Here is a 20,465-nt window from a genome sequence, read left to right on the forward strand (position 1 = left end):
CACCTAGTCAGTAATGTAAATAATGAATCACACTTTTATTTACTCACCTGAACAGTTATACACATATCACCTCACTTATTTAAACATATACCAACACATACTTACACTCTAATAACTAATATAAGCACACACTGATCCATACAGGCACTCTCACAATCACTCACTCTCACATATAGTCATGTATACAGTCCAATACTCATATATACTGCCTTTCACATATGCAGTTACTCACATGTACCACTGAGGCATCAAATCACTCAGCAAGACACTCATACACACACTTACGCAGCCATACAGCTCTTCACAGATACAGTCTTGAACACTTATACCCAGTGCATTATCCACTCACACATCTATGCACAGACTCACACCCCCCAGCCACCCACACAATCAGGCACCCATACAGATACTCAGACAAGCAATCAATAGCTCATATAGATCCTCATTTAGCTGCTAACCGAACCATGCAACCACTTACACACCAACTGACAACCTAAACTGTGTGAATGTCTGTATCAGTCTCTAACACATACATTAAGCAAGACACAATTAATCACTCAGTTATACAGTCAGTCAGAACCCTACTTAACCATCCATCCTGACTCTTGTACACCCATTCATTCTTTAATACACCTTGGAATATATATATAAAACATATTTACATTTTATAGAAACACACATTCACTGGATGATATCATCAGTGATGTCATTTGAGATGTCATCAGTGATGTCATCAGTGATGTCACTGACCATGTCATGAATGATGTATTATGTGACGTCATCAGCAGGGCATTGTGGGGGCGCGAGTTATAGTTAGCTCAACTAACTATAACAGGGGAATTCCTATCATTTTGTATGAGTGAAATGTCCAACTAACTACAACGTCCCTAAAACCTATGGTTTTTTCAGTGGAAAAAAAATATATATATATGTATATATATACATACATACACACGCACATATAGAACAGGAATTTGCTGAATGAAAAGATTGCACATCTGTATACTGCATTGAGTCATGCTGTTCTTAAGCCAGCAACTTTCATGACCTTTCCAATTCATACATGTGAGGCTGTCACCACTTAGCCATTCAGAAGTAGCGTCCAATCACGGAACCCCAGATTCCAAAATGGCTTAGTGCTTTGATCAGCCTATTATACTGGGCAGAGTCAGCACGTCAGGTACAACTTACATTTGATTGACATTGTTTCAGCCTACATTGGCCTGCTGTGAAATGTAGACTAGTGCGATTGCTGCTAGAGAGATCTTTATTTTGTTTGCCCTAGGCAGATATTTTGATAGGTTGATCTGCTTGCTACAGAGGGCTTCATGTATCCAAACCAGCAGTGCTGTCAGTCTGAAAGGATTCAATATAGCCTGCAATGTCACAGAGTGCTGCACTAACAGAATATTCATCTTTCAAAAAGGGTTTAGTAACTCAAAACCCTGTGTCATTACGCTGAGGACCCATCCCCTAGGACCAAACATTTTAGAAACCATAATTAAGGTATCTAGTTCTCAACACTGCTGCAGCCGTAAAATGTTTTAAACAGTTTGCCACTAATTTCCCAAAATGTTCTTCATGGATCCGCTCCAAGCTCTCTATAAAATGTTAAATTAGTGGCGAGTTGAATTAAAAATTCACTTACGAAGTTGATTGGAATTAGGAAACACCACACTTTATGAAGTAGATGAGGTTTCCTAAATTTACATGAGGTAAGGTTTAACCTTTCGGGCCTTCCAGGTGAGATGATTTCCTGATGCAGAATGTCCCAGGTAGAACATCCTCCAGCAAAACAAATGTGAGTGTGGAGACTGCATATTCACGGCCTAAGGTAATAGGTGTGGGAGGGATGGCTCTGATCTGAGGTCAGCTGGTTAAAAAATAATAATAATAACTTGATACGGTTTGCATTGGACAAAGCTTGAACAGTTTAGAACATACACTAAGTTGCTAGTCAGACTTTACACCCTTCCACTTTAAATACCATCTAATTGATAGTAATTAGTTGAACTGTGGAAAGGTGACTGAATGTGCTTTAATATGTATCTTTAAAAAATCCAAATATTCTTTCGAACAGAATCACATGGTGCGCACCGGAATATCAATACCAGAATACTAAGGATAGAATATTGCATCCACAATATTGACAAGTAAATGAGTATAGATTTTCTATACCTTCCTCCACATATATGTACTTACATGGTGTGTGTGTTTGTGTGTGTAAATATATATCTTCAAGGTATGTAGATGTGGAGTTAGAAATAGTAAATCTATGCTTCCTATATATGCGCTTACCTTGCAATATTCTTTCCTTGAAATTCTTGTACCGTAAGATCGTGGTGGTCTATATTTAGTAGGACAACCAGTATTTGTGAAATAATGCACCTATAGAACACTGCTTTAATGTATGATCATAGGTGAGGGCCATGCCCCCCATAAAAATATACTTTTGGCTACGGGCCTGATGCCTCTGCGGCATCTTATGCCACCTGAAGGTCACACCGTAGCCATGGCGGCATCCTATGCATTCTGACCTTTAACATATCAGTCTTCCAGGAGAGGCCACAGGCCTGTAGGAACAAGTGTGAATCTATCACCCTTCCCACCACATTCAGTCCCGGGCACTCACCTAACTCCCCTCCGAACAATGAGAAGTCCTTGCCAAGGATGCTCCATTTCTGCACCCTCTGTGCGTTGGAAGTCGCCCGCCGGTTCACCCGATCGACACCTTCCTGTATGGCTGTATAGATGGCGGGGTCCCTGGAGCTCACCACCTCTGACACCCGGGTAGCACTGCTTCCTAGCTGCTGGCAGAACACGACAGCCTCGGAGGTCAGCTCGTCCTTGGGCTCTCCTGTGTCAGCATCCACCTTACACTGGCAGAGACGAACAACATTAAGGACAGATAAGATGCTAGCCTGGTTTATTCTATACCGCAACAACAGACACTAAGGGCCTGAATTTGATCTTGACGGACAGGTTACTCCATCACAACGGTGACAGATATCCCGTTGTCCGAAATATAAATCCCGTAGGATATAATGGGAATTCTATTTCGGCAGACGGGATATACGTCATCTTTGTGACAGAGTAACCAGTCCGCCAAGATCTAAATCAAGCCCTATATTACTCTAGTCTCTAATCACAGCCCAGTGTTTGCACAGAAAGACACGCAAACGTAGTGCTGTTCATGGGCTGCCTCTTGAAAGCACCTGCCTACTTGCCTGTGTCTATCAAGATAGCTCAAGGAGTTAACCGATAGCCACTCAAAAATACAACAATCTGAAATTCAACAATTTGTAAAATAGCAAAGCAAATTCACCCTTTCATCTTTTCAAGGTCAGTGAATTAATGAGGTAATACCAACTTTAATTATGATTACAAATGAGCTATAAGGCACAATATCAACATATGACATTTATTCAATATGAAGATCCAGCAATCCGATTACCCGGACAATTACTGCAGTATGTTCAGTACCCCAAGGATTGCATTTCTAGAATGAGATCTCACATCTAGATTTTAGACACAGCATATGTTCAATATGTACTACTATGTAAAGAAACAGGGCTAGATGTAGGTAATTCATATTTACCGACTCTTAAATACCGAATTTTACCGATTCGGTATTTAAGAGTCGGTAAATATGAAGGGGGAGATGTAGGTATTACAGATTCTGTAAATACCGAATCGTTAAGATTCGGTATTTACCGAATCTGTAAATACCGAATCGGTATTGCCCATTGATTCCTATGGGCCTTGAAGCCCATAGGAATCAATGGGCAATACCGATTCTGTACAGAATCGGTAAATACCGATTTTAGCAAGGGTGCAGGGGGTGTCACTTTGACACCCTCTAGCACCCCAAAGACGGGCATGTGTGCCATGTGGCACACAGACATGCCCTAAGGGCATGTCTGTCTGTCACATGGCTAGGTGTGCATGCACACATGTGCATGCATACCAGGAATCGGTATTTTACCACCCAATTGGATTGGGTGGTAAAATACCGAATTTGTAGGGCCTTTGGGACTCAGAAGAGTCCCACCTACATTTGGGATTTACCGAATCGGTAAAATTACAGATTCGGTATTTTACAGAATCGGTAAATTTACCGAATCGGTAAATTGACCGATTCTGTAAAATTCTGCCCCTACATGCTAATTCTTAAATACCGGTCGGTAACGGCCGAAATCGGCCGTTACCGACCGGTATTTAGGCTCCTACATCTGGCCCACAGTTCTTAATACGTCAAGAACAGGCCACAGAACAGGCTAATACTTCAAACTGAGAAAGTTAGTATAAAAAAGTAATGGTATAATTGACTTTCAAACCACATCTCCCCAAGAACTATGTTGTTATGGAAAACCACAAAGCTCTTTAAGTGAGAGATTCAGTCTTTCAGGACACAAAGTCTATGTGACGCAAAGCTACAGCCTTAATGGATTAACGTATGAGAGGCTAAGACCAGACAAGGTCTCCAAAGGGAGGACTAAGAAAGTTAACACAGAAGTGACGCTCCAGAGCTTCACAATAAAAAAAACAAAGAACCACTCCAGAGATAGTTCCATGCATTTACTATGAATCCGGGATTAGCCCAGCTGGTGAAGGTCTTTCTAGAGGATATTCCATCGAACTGCTTATTCCTCACCGTTAGAGTGTCCCAGGGCATCAGCAAGCAATGCTCCTGCACGCCAGTAGGTGGTGCCGTGTGGCTCACCCCTGACAGTACTGCCCTGAAGTGATGGAGCATATAAGTGCCATGCCTGCAGGCTGACAGTTTCTAGTAACTTTCTCCTTCTGCGCCCTCAATTCAAGTTGTCTGAGACTGTGTGCTGAATTTCAAACTGGAGACCTCCATCCCTCTTCAGGATGAGGAAGCAGTGGGAGTAACAGCCCAACCCTCTCTCCAAATCCAGTACCAACTTGAAGGCACCCCTGGAGAGTAAAATATTAGCCTCCTGCATCAGGATGTGCAACTGTTCTCCCCAAACGTGTTTTCAATCAATCAATCATGAAATTTGTAGAGCGTGCTACTCACCTGCTAGGGTCTCAAGGCGCTGGGGGGAGGGGGAGTCGCTACTGCTCAAACAGCCTGGTCTTGAGTTGTTTCCTGAAGGAGAGATGATCCTGGGTCAGCCGTAGGTGGATGGGGAGGGAGTTCCATGTCTTGGCCGCCAGGTAGGAGAAGGATCTTCCTCCGGCGGTGGATCTGCGAATACGTGGGACAGTGGCAAGGGCGAGGCTGGCGGATCGGAGCTGGCGAGTGGGTGTGTAGAATGCGAGGCGGCTGTTGAGGTACTTGGGGCCCATGTCGTGGAGAGCCTTGTGTGCGTGGGTGAGGAGTCTGAACGTGATCCTCTTGTTGACGGGGAGCCAGTGCAGGTCTTTCAGATGGGCAGAGATGTGGCTGTGACGGGGGATGTCCAGGATGAGTCGTGCAGAGGCGTTCTGTATGCGCTGGAGTCTTTTCTGGAGTATGGCTGTGGTACCGGCGTAGAGGGTGTTCCCGTAGTCCAGTCGGCTGGTGATGAGGGCCTGGGTGACCGTCTTCCTGTGTTAGACGGGGACCTGGAGGGTCGGCCGAGCACAGTGATCGCACAGACAGGTAACTTCCCCCCCACAGATGGACACCACACAAAGCTTATGGTAACACCTTTTATAGGTACTTCGGGTAGTAGAGTGGTACGATACAGGGCGATCAGGACACGATGATCCTCTCAATTCTAGTCTCTAGTAAGGGAAGGGGGTAGCGGGACAGTCTTGGTACCCACGGGTACGGGTGTGTAACGGTGATAGCTCACAATCCTCGAGCTCGGTGTTCGGATGGGTCAGACCGCGGCAGCGCCGGCAGGTCCCGAAGAGGTCGTAGGTGGCACGGGCCGCGGCAGCGCCAGCAGGTCCCAACGAGGATGAAGGTTACAACGGGCCGCGGCAGCGCCAGCAGGTCCCACGAGAATGCAGGGTGCAACGGGCCGCGGCAGCGCCAGCAGGTCCCACGAGAATGCAGGTTGCAACGGGCCGCGGCAGCGCCAGCAGGTCCCACGAGGATGAAGGTTACAACGGGCCGCGGCAGCGCCAGCAGGACCCACGAGAATGCAGGTTGCAGAGGGCCGCGGCAGCGCCAGCAGGTCCCACGAGGATGAAGGTTGCAGAGGGCCGCGGCAGCGCCAGCAGGTCCCACGAGGATGAAGGTTGCAGAGGGCCGCGGCAGCGCCAGCAGGCAGGACAATAGTCACAAGGCAGGGCTGTGGCAGCGCCAACAGTCCGTCAAGGATGAGTTCGTCGCGGTGTCTCTCGACTCCAGGATACAACTGCCTTCCTGTCCTGGGGCTGCCTCAGTTATAGGTCTGGCGCCCTTTGATGTCCGGACCCTCGCTCTTGGAGGGCGGGAGGTCGGGGATGAGGGAGTCCAGACACCCAGCAGGGGGGTGGAGCCAGCGCCCGAGGAGGCTGGGGGTGCTCGGCACCTGGCGGGGGAGAGCCATCGACACTTCGTACTCCCATTGACCTGCCAAGTGGGCCGTTCACCTCCTGGGTGGAGGGTGGTGCCGGGATGTCGGGGCCTGGCCAGGCCCAGGGTTGGGGTCGGGCTGAGGCCGCACGGCCGCGTGGTGCCGTGTCCAAGATGGCGGCTGGGCCGGGCAATGGTGCTGACGGTGGCCCGGGCCCTGTCCTGCGGGGAGGGAGCGAGCCCTTCATGTGGCCTGTCCAACATGCGTCCCCCCCAGCTGAAGGCGGGGAGAGTCACCCATCTTCTTGGGGACTTTCCTCGTCGAGGCGGAAAAAGCGGGACAGGCCATCCGCGTTGGCGTGGTCTTGGCCGGGTCGATGTTCCACAGTGAAGTCCATCCCCTGCAGGGAGATGGACCAACGTAGTAGTTTCGGGTTTTCCCCCCGCATCTGCATGAGCCATTGCAGGGGTCGATGATCGGTCTGGACCCGGAAGTGGGTGCCGAAGAGATAAGGCCGGAGCTTTTTGAGGGCCCACACCACGGCGAAGGCCTCCCTCTCGATGGTGCTCCAGCGTCGTTCTCGGGCCAGGAGCCGTCTGCTGATGAAAGCCACTGGCTGGTCAAGTCCTTCGGTGTTCAGCTGGGAAAGGACTGCCCCAACGCCATGGTCGGAGGCATCTGTTTGGACGATAAATTCCCGGCTGTAGTCGGGGGCCTGGAGCACCGGGGCGGAGCACATGGCGGCCTTCAGCTTCTCGAAGGCCGCTTGACAGTCTGGGGTCCAGTTGACCTTCTTTGGTTGGTTTTTGGAGGTGAGTTCCGTGAGGGGCCCTACGATGCTGCCATAGTCCCTCACGAACCGTCGGTAGTAGCCTGTGAGTCCCAAGAAGGCGCGGACCTCGGTCTGGGTGATGGGGGACTGCCACGACTGGATGGCAGCGATCTTGAGTTGCAGAGGGGCCACCAGACCACTTCCCACCTGGTGCCCGAGATAGGTCACGGACCCCTGGCCAATTTGGCATTTGCTGGCCTTGATCGTGAGGCCAGCTCGTTGGAGGGCCTGTAGCACCTCTCGGAGGTGGTGGAGGTGGTCGGACCAGTGGTGGCTGTACACAGCGATATCGTCCAGGTAGGCGGCGCTGAATCCTTCGAGTCCTGCCAGGACCTGGTTTACTAGCCGCTGAAATGTTGCTGGCGCATTCCTCATGCCGAATGGCATGACCTTGAAGTGATAGTGGCCATCAGGGGTAGAGAATGCCGATCGTTCTTGGGCCCGGGGTGTGAGACCGATCTGCCAGTAGCCCGCTGTCAGGTCGAAGATGCTGAGGTAGCGGGCAGCTCCCATGCGGTCGATTAGTTCATCTGCTCGGGGGATGGGGTGTGCGTCTGTTCTGGTGACCGCATTCAAGCCCCGGTAGTCGACGCAGAACCGGAGCTCCGGCGTGGCGCCGGGGGCGGCCGCTTTGGGGACCAGTACCACTGGGCTGGCCCAGGGGCTGTCTGAGGGCTCGATGATCCCGAGTGTGAGCATCTTGGCCACCTCCTCTTGGATGCAGGCCCGTACCCGATCTGGTACGCGGTAGGCCCGATGGCGGATAGGGGGACTGTCTCCAGTGTCCACGTCGTGTAAGCACCAGGGGGTGACCCCTGGGGTGAGGGAGAACAGGGTGGAGAACTGGAGCAGGAGGACTCGGCAGTCTTGGCGCTGTTCCAGGGTGAGGGCCTCCGAGAGTCGGACCCCGTCCACGGAGCCGTCCTTCCCCCGTGACCGTAGGAGGTCAGGAAGGGGTTCGGAGTCCTCCTCGGTTCCATTGTCGGTTGCCATCAGGAGACTGAGTTTGGAGCGTACAAAGTGGGGTTTCAGTCTATTAGCGTGGAGGACCCGGAGAGGGTTTCGGGAAGATTCCATATCGATGAGATAGGTGACAGGGCTCTTGCGCTCGATTACTTTGAAGGGCCCCGTCCATTTGTCTTGCAGGGCGCATGGTTCGGTGGGAGACATTACCCACACTTGTTGGCCGGGTTCAAATTCGATGGAGGATGCATTTTGATCGTACCACCTTTTCATGTCCTCCTGACTGGCCTCCAGGTTTGCTTTTGCCATCTCTCTGAACCTTCTGGTCTGGTTGCGGAGGGTTAGGAGGTACTTGAAAACATCTGGAGTGTCCTTTAGAGGGGGCATTTCCCAGCCTTCTTTGACTAGGCTGAGCGGGCCTCGCACCGGGTGTCCATACAAGAGTTCGAAAGGGCTGAAGCCGAGGGACTTCTGGGGGACTTCTCGGTAGGCAAAGAGAAGGCACGGTAGTAGCACATCCCACTGGCGACGGAGGGGCTCTTCCAACCCCCCAATCATCCCTTTGAGCGTGCGGTTGAACCGCTCAACCAGTCCGTTCCCTTGAGGGTGATAGGGGGTCGTGAATCGGTAGGTGACCCCACACTGTTGCCAGAGGGACTTCATGTATTTTGAGATAAAGTTCGTACCCCTGTCGCTGACGACTTCCCGGGGGAAGCCCACTCGAGAGAAGATCCCCATCAAGGCTCGACCCACTACTGGGGCTGTTATCGTACGAAGGGGGACCGCCTCAGGATAGCGGGTAGCGTGATCCACCAGGACCAGGATGAAGCGATGTCCCTGTGCTGTTCGGGGGTCCAGGGGCCCCACAATGTCTATTCCCACCCTTTCGAACGGGGTGGTCACCACGGGGAATGGTTGTAGGGGTGCCTTGAGTTTGCGGCCGCTCTTCCCACTGGCCTGGCAGGTCGGGCAGGACCGGCAATGGTTGGATACGTCATTTCTCATTTTGGGCCAAAAAAAGTCAGTCACCAGGCGGTGGTAGGTCTTGTCTTGGCCCAGGTGCCCGGCCAGGGGGACATCATGGGCTAGGTTCAACAGGAAGTCTCTGAAGTGGAGGGGCACCACCAGCACTCGCCCGGCCCCCAGTTCTGCGATTTTCTGTTCGCTGTACAAGAGATCATTGTCCCAATAAACCCAGTGGGCCCCGGTGGTGTCTCCTTGGCTCTGGGCGAGCGCTTGCTGTCGCAATCCCTCGAGGGAGGGGCAGGTCTTTTGCTCCTGCCGGAATTGTTCCTGGGTGGGCCCCTCTTCTTGACGCCACTGAGCCAGGTCAGGAAGCTCGGGGGGCTGTGTGGACCCCTCTGGGGTGGGGTCCGGGTGGTTGGTCTGGAGGAAGTCTTCTTCTGGAGTGATCGAGGGCGGAGGTGCTGCCCATTCTGGTTCTTCTGGTCTAGGGATGGTGCGGGTGGCCATGGACCGGGTGGTTACGCACGCCCAGTCCGGGAGACCCAACATCCCCAGATGCTCTCTTCTTTCCACAGCGGCCCACGGGGAGCTCTCGAGATCGTTCCCCAGGAGGCAGTCTACGGGGGCATCGTCACGGACAGTTACTTTCAGCATGCCGGACACTCCTCCCCATTCGAAGGGGACGCAGGCCATCCGACACAGGCTCTCCGAGTTATCTGCCGATCGGACGGGGCAAAGTACGTTTGGTAGGATTTGTTCTGGGGTCACCAGGTGACAGCGGACGGCCGTCACACTGGCCCCGGTGTCACGCAGGGCCTCGGCCTTGCGCCCATTGATGCTCACCCATTGGCTGTACTTCCGGGTGTTGGCGGGCAGGGGAGTCCGCGGGACCATGTCTCTTCCTCCTAGGCATGCCAGGGTCATGGCGGCGGGTTCCCACTCGAACTGCTCCGACTCATAGGTCTCCGGGTCTTCGGAGACTTGTTCTTCTCCCAGGGCGGCGGCCGCCATCTGGCGGGGCCCGGGGGCCTGGTTCTTCGGGCAGGTCGGGTCACTGGCATAGTGGCCGACTCGCTGGCATCGATGACACGTCACGTTAGCTCGGAACCCCGGGCGCATTGGGGGGTTTCCCCGGCCTGCTGGGGCCGGGGTGGCGTTAGTGGGTGCGGCCGGGGCGGCGTCCCTGCCCCGGCCCGGGCCTCCTCCTCCTCCTCGGGGACGATGGTGACCTTGGTTGGTTCTGTTCTGCTCGTTCGGCCCACTCCGGGCCACTCGGGTGCTCTCCCACCGGTCAGCCTCGGTGGCGAGCTGCCGGGGTTCAGTCAATTTACTGTCGAGGAGGTGCTGCCTGAGCTCGACAAAGCAGTTGTTGGAGAGGTGCTCCCACACAATGAGATTGAAGAGCTGTTCGTAAGTGGTTACGTTGTTACCCTTGATCCACCCCTCGAAGGCTCGGCTGAAATAGTTCACGTATTCCAACCACGTCGTACCTGGGATCCTGGTGCAGTTGCGGAACCTCTGGCGGTACATTTCGGGTGTAAGTCCATATCGACTGAGGAGGGCGGCCTTCATGTGGTCATAGGACGTCATTTGATGGTCCGGAAGCTGCAGCAGGGCATCACGACCCTCGTTGACGAATCTCCCCCATAGACCGGCTCCCCAGTCACTTCGAGCGACCCGGTGGGCGGTCATGGCAATCTCATAGGCCTTGAACCACTGCTGTATGTCGTCGTTCCGGTGATATTCTCGGACCACATCCTTGGGGATGTGGACCTTCTGCTCGGTAGGACCCGGGGAGTGCGGTTGCTCGGGCACCCCTAGGTTTTTGTTCAGTTTGCGCATTTCTATCTCCGCTAGTTTGCACTCGTGCTCGTATGCCAGTCTTTTTTCTTCGAGGTCTCTCTGTCTCTGTTTTTCCTCTCGCTCTTCTCTGAGCCGTAAGTGTTCTAAGTTTATTTTTTGTTCCGCCAGTTTCAATTCTCCGTCTAATCTGAGTCGTGCCAAGTCTAACTCGTGTAATCTATTTTTTTCCCGCTCTTGGATCTCTTCATGGGAGGGGCCTGTTCTCCGTTCCTCCGTCCGGGTGGTGTTGACTTCCGGGGCTGCGGGGTCCCGGGGGGTTGCGGTATTTGTCTCTGTCCAGGCCTCTAGGGCGTTTTTGAAGTCTTCTTTTGTGCTTAGCCCGGTGGTAGCAATGCCTAAGTCCATGCAAAATTGTTTGAGCTCTCGGTGGTTGTATTCTTCCAGCTTTTCCATCTGGAACTTCTCCGCCGATCCGCTCTCTTTGGTCGTCATTGTGGTTTTAGTCGTAGGGTGAGTTACTGTCTGTACGGTACGCGTTGGTTCGGATCGCGCCGCTAGCCACCAATGTTAGACGGGGACCTGGAGGGTCGGCCGAGCACAGTGATCGCACAGACAGGTAACTTCCCTCCCACAGATGGACACCACACAAAGCTTATGGTAACACCTTTTATAGGTACTTCGGGTAGTAGAGTGGTACGATACAGGGCGATCAGGACACGATGATCCTCTCAATTCTAGTCTCTAGTAAGGGAAGGGGGTAGCGGGACAGTCTTGGTACCCACGGGTACGGGTGTGTAACGGTGATAGCTCACAATCCTCGAGCTCGGTGTTCGGATGGGTCAGACCGCGGCAGCGCCGGCAGGTCCCGAAGAGGTCGTAGGTGGCACGGGCCGCGGCAGCGCCAGCAGGTCCCAACGAGGATGAAGGTTACAACGGGCCGCGGCAGCGCCAGCAGGTCCCACGAGAATGCAGGTTGCAACGGGCCGCGGCAGCGCCAGCAGGTCCCACGAGAATGCAGGTTGCAACGGGCCGCGGCAGCGCCAGCAGGTCCCACGAGGATGAAGGTTACAACGGGCCGCGGCAGCGCCAGCAGGTCCCACGAGAATGCAGGTTGCAGAGGGCCGCGGCAGCGCCAGCAGGTCCCACGAGGATGAAGGTTGCAGAGGGCCGCGGCAGCGCCAGCAGGTCCCACGAGGATGAAGGTTGCAGAGGGCCGCGGCAGCGCCAGCAGGCAGGACAATAGTCACAAGGCAGGGCTGTGGCAGCGCCAACAGTCCGTCAAGGATGAGTTCGTCGCGGTGTCTCTCGACTCCAGGATACAACTGCCTTCCTGTCCTGGGGCTGCCTCAGTTATAGGTCTGGCGCCCTTTGATGTCCGGACCCTCGCTCTTGGAGGGCGGGAGGTCGGGGATGAGGGAGTCCAGACACCCAGCAGGGGGGTGGAGCCAGCGCCCGAGGAGGCTGGGGGTGCTCGGCACCTGGCGGGGGAGAGCCATCGACACTTCGTACTCCCATTGACCTGCCAAGTGGGCCGTTCACCTCCTGGGTGGAGGGTGGTGCCGGGATGTCGGGGCCTGGCCAGGCCCAGGGTTGGGGTCGGGCTGAGGCCGCACGGCCGCGTGGTGCCGTGTCCAAGATGGCGGCTGGGCCGGGCAATGGTGCTGACGGTGGCCCGGGCCCTGTCCTGCGGGGAGGGAGCGAGCCCTTCATGTGGCCTGTCCAACATCCTGGTTTCGGTGGGGATCCACCGGAAGATCTTTCGGAGCATGCGCAGGGTGTTAAAGCAGGACGACGAGACGGCGTTGACTTGCTTCGACATCGTGAGGGAGGAGTCCAGGATGAAGCCCAGGTTGCGAGCATAGTCCGTTGGCTTGGGGGTGGTGCCCAGGGCAGGGGGCCACCAGGAGTCATCCCAGGCAGAGGGAGAAGGTCCCAGGATAAGGACTTTCATTTTGTTTGAGTTCAGTTTCAGACGGCTGAGCTTCATCCATTCTGCGACGTCTTTCATTCCTTTCTGGAGGCTGGCTCTGGCGGTGGTGGGGTCGTTGGTGAGGGAGAGGATCAGCTGGGTGTCATCAGCGTAGGAGATGATTTTTAGGTTGTGTTGGCGTGCGATGGCTGCGAGGGGGCACATGTAGACGTTGAAGAGGGTGGGGCTGAGCGAGGATCCTTGTGGAACGCCGCAGATGACTTCGGTGGCCGCGGAGCGGAACGGGGGGAGGCGGACTCTCTGGGTTCTTCCGGCGAGGAACGAGATGATCCACTCCAAGGACGTTCCTTGGATTCCGGTGTTGCTGAGGCATTGTATCAGGGTGCGGTGACAAACCGTGTCGAAGGCTGCTGAGAGGTCCAGGAGGATGAGTGCCGCTGTTTCCCCGTTGTCGAGCAGGGACCTGATGTCGTCAGTAGCTGCGATGAGGGCGGTCTCGGTGCTGTGGTTTGCTCGGAAACTGGACTGCGAGGGGTCGAGGGATCCGTTTGTCTCGAGGAAGGCGGAGAGTTGTTTGTTGACGGTCTTCTCGATGACTTTGGCAGGAAAAGGGAGAAGTGAGATGGGGCGGAAGTTCTTGAGGTCCGTGGGGTCCGCGGTGGGTTTCTTCAAGAGGGCGCTGAGCTTGGCGTGTTTCCAGCTCTCCGGGAAGGTGGCGGATGCGAAGGAGCTGTTAATGATGTCCCGGATTTGGGGTGCGATGATGGAGTCGGCTTTGTTGAAGATGTGGTGTGGACAGGGGTCGGTGGGGGAGCCGGAGTGTATGGTGTTCATCGTGCGCTTGGTGTCTTCGCTGCTGACCGGGGTCCAGTTGCAGAGGGTGGGGGTGGGGGGCGCTGGTTCGGTGGTTGGGTGCGTGGGCTGTGCGCCGAAGCTGTTGTGTATGTCGGCGATCTTGCGGTGAAAGAACGAGGCAAGTGAGTCGCAGAGGTCTTGCGAGGGTGTGATGTCGTTGTTGCAGGCACTGGGGTTGGAGAGCTCTTTGACGATGTTGAAAAGTTCCTTGCTGTTGTGGGTGTTGTTGTCCAGACGTTCTTTGAATGTTGTCCTTTTGGTGGTGCGGATCAGCTGGTGGTGTATGCGGGTGGCGTTCTTGAGGGCTGTCATGTTCTCTGTTGTCTGGTCGTGGCGCCAGGCTTTCTCGAGGGTGCGGTAGGTTTTCTTGGAATTTTTGAGGTCGTTGGTGAACCATGAGGTTTTCTTGCTGCCGGGTCTGCTGGGGGGGGGGGGTTCTTCAGGGGCGCCAGGTCATCGGCGCAGTTGGTGAGCCACTGTGTGAGGTTGCTGGCTGCTTCGTTGGGGTCCCTCGTGTTGGTGGGAGGGTTCTGGCTGAGGGAGGTGGTGAGTTGGTCGGCGAAGATCTTGCTCCAGCTTCTGCGGGGAGCCTGTTGCGGGTGGTGGTGGTGGGTCGTGGTTCTCCTGAAGTTGAAGTGTACACAGCTGTGATCTGTCCAGTGTAGTCCGGTGGAGTGGCTGAAGGAGATGTGCTTGCTGGAGGAGAAGATGGGGTCAAGCGTGTGACCGGCGTAGTGGGTGAGGGTGTTCACCAGTTGCTTGAGTCCGAGGTTGGCGAGGTTGTCCAGGAGGGCGACGGTGTTGCTGTCATTGTTGTTCTCCAGGTGGAAGTTGAGGTCTCCTAGGAGTATGTAGTCTGAGGAGGTGAGGGCGTGCGGGCTGATGAAGTCTACGATGGCTTTGCTGTATTGTGTGGGTGGTCCCGGGGGTCTGTAGACGAGAGTGCCTCTGAGGGTGGTCTTGGGGTCGGTGTGTACCTGAAAGTGGAGGTGCTCGGCGGCGGTGAGGGTGTCGTCGGAGTTGGTCGTGATTCAGATGGTGTTTTTGTGGACAATGGCGATGCCTCCTCCGGTTTGGTTGACGCGGTCCCTCCGGGTGATCTTGTAGCCCTCCGGGATGGCTATGGCGATGTCGGGGGCTAAGGAGGCGTTCATCCAGGTTTCTGTGAGGAAGGCGACGTCTGGTGATGTTGTGTCGAGGAGGTTCCAGAGTTCGACGGTGTGTCTGTGGACGGAGCGGGTGTTGAGCAGGATGCACTTGAGGTGATTGTTGCTGGTGCTTGGCCCTGCGGGTGCGGTGCAGGTTCGGAGGCAGGTGAATTTGCAGGTTTGGCAGGTGAAAGGTCCGTGGGTGCGTTTCGGGTTGGCACGGTAGCGGGCGGGGTTCCGGCCGGCGTTGAGTGCGTTGAGGGTGGTAGCCTCGTAAGCTCATCGTGTGGGCTGGCATCGTCGGGGGCCAGGGGTCCTGGCGCTGGGCGCGGTCCAGGCGCGGACGGGCGCAGACGGGCTTGCCTTTGGCGCGCCCGCTGCACGCGGCCGCTGCGCGGCCTCCATAAGAGGGAGAGAGGGAGGGAGGAGCAGCTGGGAGGCGGGAGCCGGGCGGCCAATGGGAAGCGGGGGGCGAGGCCGCGGGGAGCGCGAGCGGCGGGAAGCAGGCGATACCGAAGGCGAGAGGGGGCTGGGGGGGAGAGGGCACAGTGGAGAAGGCAGAATACACACTGCGGAGTCACAAACAAGCTAGCAGTGCAGGCAGGCAGAGAAGGGGCACACAAGGAGCGTAAAACGAAGGGGGAAGAAAAAAAATGAATAACAAAGAGAAACAACAGTGCAGGCAGGCAGAGAAGGGGCACACAGGGGCACACAAGGAGCGAAAAACGAAGGGGAAAGAAAAAAAAATGAATAACAAAATGAAACAACAGTGCAGGCAGGCAGAGAAGGGCACGCAGGGGCACACAAGGAGCGAAAAACGAGGGGGAAAAATGAGTAACAAAATGAAAGAACAGTGCAGGCAGGCAGAGAAGGGCACACAGGGACACACAAGGAGCGAAAAAACGAAGGGGAAAAAAGATCACAAAACGAAATAACAGTGAACAACCAAGGGCACACAAGAAGCAACGAGGCAGTCAGGAGAAGCAGCGGCGCACAGGGGGTCTGCGCGGTGGCAGAGGGAGCGACCTGCCTGAACAGAGGGTTAAGGGTCAAGGGTCGCTCCTCTCACCACCGCGCGGCCTCCATAAGAGGGAGAGAGGGAGGGAGGAGCAGCTGGGAGGCGGGAGCGGGGCGGCCAATGGGAAGCGGGGGGCGGGGGAGCGCGAGCGGCGGGAAGCAGGCAATACCGAAGGCGAGAGGGGGCTGGGGGGGAGAGGGCACAGTGGAGAAGGCAGAAGTCACTGCGGAGTCACAAACGAACTAGCAGTGCAGGCAGGCAGAGAAGGGGCACACAGGGGTACACAAGGAGCGAAAAACGAAGGGGAAAGAAAAAAATGAATAACAAAATTAAACAACAGTGCAGGCAGGCGAGAAGGGGCACACAGGGGCACACAAGGAGCGAAAAACGAAGGGGAAAGAAAAAAAAATGAATAAGAAAATGAAACAACAGTGCTGGCAGGCAGAGAAGGGCACGCAGGGGCACACAAGGAGCGAAAAACTAGGGGGAAAAAATGAGTAACAAAATGAAACAACAGTGCAGGCAGGCAGAGAAGGGCCAGCAGGGGCACACAAGGAGCGAAAAAACGAAGGGGAAAAAAGATCACAAAACGAAATAACAGTGAACAACCAAGGGCACACAAGGAGCAGTGAGGCGGTCAGGAGAAGCAGTGGCGCACAGGGGGTCTGCGCGGTGGCAGAGGGAGCGACCTGCTTGAACACAGGGTTAAGGGTCAAGGGTCGCTGGTGTGGGGTAAGATTATGTAGAGCGAAAGTAAAAGCTACAGCATAGCCTTTTGTGAAGATTTTTAAGACCCATTCATCTGATGTGATGAATCTCCAGCCGGTGAGGAGATGGGCCTGTCATGGGCCACTGCGGTCATACAGAGGCGGCTTGGGAGCTGCAGCAACAGGAGCGAAGCTGGACGAATGCTTTCCCTGCTGAGAACCACAGATCCTGCCAGTGTCACACTTACATTCTTTCAGAGAGTGGATCCGCTGCTGTACGACAGGCTGTGAGGGGTGTCGTTTGTAATCTGAATCAGAATACGTTTATTGTTTAGTTAATTAAAACCATAACAATGTACCAGTGAGTCGCGATGCGTCACACCTTAAAAGTCCATAAAATATTTTCACTTTTTACGATTTGTTAAAAAAATAACACAATTTCTTATCACAAAAGTTTGCACTTCATCCTGTTATGATTAAATGAGACATTTGATAAAAATTAACTAATTCATTAAAACAGTGTCTAAAGTTTCATTGTGCTGCTCTTTTTACAGTATATGATTGCACGTTCTATTATAAATAATTATTAGTTATATTTGCTCAAACCTAGCTTGGCGGACTAAAGGACTGATCGGTTTACAAGGCCACTAACCTTGTTTCGCTTCATCCTCGTACTTGGTTAGAAATGTAATCAAACAGCAGTTTAGCAGTGGCTCTTCCGGATCGAGACATTTTAATATTGCAGTTCTACAGGAGTACATGCCCCTTGCATTGAATGGTCCCTTTAGCAAATTCCAGCGATCCTCGCGTAGCGCCGGGCAGATGCAAACTAGGTGAATAAAATCCTGTATTCGCGATCCACAAAGGCCACATCACTTTGGGCCTTGATATTTCCAACATGGCTGGCCTGCATTTGATGGTAATTTACCAAAGAGTATTGCCATAAACTTAGACTTTAAAAAGTTGGAGAAAGGCTTGTTTGTAAGCTAGCTCATGGACTAGCCTCTGAATTTCCTGAATTGGTTGGAAAATTGTTTCGGTGGCATGGATAAGGCAATGTATCATACAGTGGCCATCTTTGAAGCATTCCAGGGTCGAATCCACCTTCTCTAATAGCGTGGAGGAATCAAAGGGCATGCACATGGAAAATGCTCCAAGTCACCCAAAAATCCACGCGAGCACATCTAGGCCAGTCTTTTAACCCCTTCCATGCTCATGACGAGCCAGCTCGTCATGAGTCACAGTGGAGCTGTCCTCATGATGAGCTGGGCTCGTCGTAACGGCCGCGGCGCGGCCATTCGTGATTGATTCCCCGCCTGTGCAGGAGAATTATTCAGTGAGCGGGGTTGTGACGTCATGAGCACAGCTCTACTGCGACTCATGACGAGCTGAGGTCGTCATGAGCACCGGGGCGCCACGCCCCGGCCCCCCCGCCATCCCCCCACCGCACCGTGGGTGAATTACCCCCGCGGTGAAGGGGCTAAACACGATGATAGTGCGAATAGCCCTGTCCCTACATTGTCATGTTCAGGCCAGCCCTGAGCATGTAAACCACAGCACCCTGGCTGCCATGAATAAGTAGGTCTAACAAGGCCTAGAGATGCTCTGGGACCACAAGCATAATTATCACTGGCCACATCCCACGAAGACTTGTCCCAACATAGTGAGCAAACTGCATTAATAGATCGAAGAGCTAAACTGGCTGAAGAGAACAGCTTCTTCAAAAAGGCATCAATTCTTTTTGATTCCCTCTCTGGGGCACTGACTGGAAAGGAACTCAGGTTGACCTCATGTGTTGAGGCTTGGAGGATCTGCCTCTCGGGTGTTGTGGATGTTTTGTAAGGAAGACTGGCTCAGAGGCATCCATGGGTGGAATGAGTTGCAGAATTAAACACGGCTTAGCTCATGTAGCTGTGAGAGTATGTGTAAGGGCTTTGTTAAACAGAAGCAGTGGCCCAGATGAAGTGGGCTCTGTTTGAAGGATTTCAGTCTGCAAATTTATTTTGTCCTAATGGTGGGCAACTTATTTTAGTCCCTCAGTTGCTTTCAAACCACCACAGCGAACAAGGCCCTTTTCTAAATAGAAAGTTCAAGTGGTGAATCTATCCCTGCTGTGGGGGATCCATCTAGCCTACTGGCATATTTTAAGTGCAGATATACTGATTCATCAGTGCAGTGAGTGGTTCAGAACCCATGCCCTGCTCCATCATCAGTGTTTTGTGGAACCCATGGCACCTCTTGCACCGGGTCAAAGCCAAACAGGAATGGATACTCCCTAGAAACCCTGATGAGTCCGGTTGTATTACAAATGGTTGTGCTACTGCGATCCTAGACCGATATCGGTTGAGATTAGGCAGACGTTATCTCAGGTTAAAGAACTGGGACCGGATTTTCTAATTGATGTTGGAATGGAAAGAAAGCGCGTGGATCTAGGTGCAGACTGCAACGGGGCTGATTCAGGTCCTGATATGGGTCAGACTGCTTTAGAGCAGACATACGAGTGGTAGACAGCCCTGTGGCTCCCTAGGGCACGAAGGCACACCAGAAGGATCCAGAAGTGCACCGAAGATCTGAGACATTACTTCTTTGAAGGCCTATCGAGGGTCAATGAAGACCAGGAACCTGCGGGTATGCAGGACCAGCTGCAGAATCAGCTGAGATTCCAAGGATTGTGAATGTGTGGGACTTACCTTGACACCCTCTTTGAGAGCCAGGATGCGAATAAGCCCTGCTTCATCATTTTATCATTGGGTTTGAACTTTTCCTATCAGAAGACATCAAGCGATAAGTGGCCTTTCTGGGGTCCGTAAGCCGAGTGCAATCTCAATCTGTGCTTTGACAGACTTTTTTTGAAGGACGCAGAAAGGAATGAACATCTGAGCGAAAGGGTGGCACTTCTATGCAGCTCTGCACAGTGATTTCCGGGGTGAGACAGAGTCACCATGGAGCCACATCTGCGAGAATGCAGGAGCTTGTGGAAAGAATTTTCCCGATCTACTATTAGTAGTATACATCAGAAATTGTTTTTTCACGGTCCAAGCACGCAATCTCACTAGTAATAGACTCTCATCTATAAGATGACCTGGAGAACAGCCTCAACCAGAAGGAGAAGCTGAAAAAAAGGCAGGTGACATGAATTCCACTTTCTAGAGGCATTGTCATATGGTTGATGACCAAATGAAGTTACAAAATTTAAGTAACTGAAGAGGGACCATTTATTTGATCAAGGCAATGACTGTAGATGCCACGTCATGAAATGTAGAGATTTCAGTACTAGTTACGTGATCATGATCCTACGGAGAATGAATACCAACTGATCAGGACAGCTGCTAAGATAGGGTGATGACTTTACTATGCATGTGATTGTTTGAATGCCAAGAGCGGGCTTGGCTTGTGCCCAGTCCTTGTGCTCCTGGAAGATATCACTCGTACATTCGATGAACTGTGCCTGGATGATCTGTAAGAGAAACAGAAGATGGATGCTAACACTTCCACTTACCTTCAGCGTAAGCAGCATAGACAGGAACTTCATCTTGTCCCCAATCAGCATTGCGCTGCTTATGATCGGAAGCTCCTCCTTTATTGCGTCCTCGATTGGGATTGGAGGAATGTTCTCACCCCCGGCTGTGAATATAAGGTCTGGAACCAATCAGATAACATGAAGTGGGAATCCAATAAAACTCAAGGATTTGGTTTTCAGTATGATTTGTTGCCATTTGGGGCATTTTAGTTGTGCCTTTGCATAATCAACTGTGTCCTCGACTCATCAGCGTAGCTAACAATAC

The 20,465-nt window shown here is 53.1% G+C and overlaps 1 protein-coding gene across 1 annotated transcript in view; it reads right to left on the reverse strand.

The window, feature by feature from the left end:
• The window catches only part of LOC144820048 (long-chain-fatty-acid--CoA ligase ACSBG2-like), a 391,373-nt gene that overhangs the window by 12,252 nt on the left and 358,656 nt on the right, over positions 1-20,465 (reverse strand). Inside the window, exons 11-12 of the mRNA XM_078677703.1 lie at positions 20,180-20,319; positions 2,633-2,879 (exon numbers count right to left, since the gene is read on the reverse strand). Coding sequence (XP_078533829.1) covers positions 2,633-2,879; positions 20,180-20,319 — 387 coding nt within the window. The remainder of the gene's footprint in view (positions 1-2,632; positions 2,880-20,179; positions 20,320-20,465) is intronic.

Source organism: Lissotriton helveticus, chromosome 2_1, assembly GCF_964261635.1.
Source record: "Lissotriton helveticus chromosome 2_1, aLisHel1.1, whole genome shotgun sequence".
Classification (NCBI taxonomy): Eukaryota; Metazoa; Chordata; class Amphibia; order Caudata; family Salamandridae; genus Lissotriton; species Lissotriton helveticus.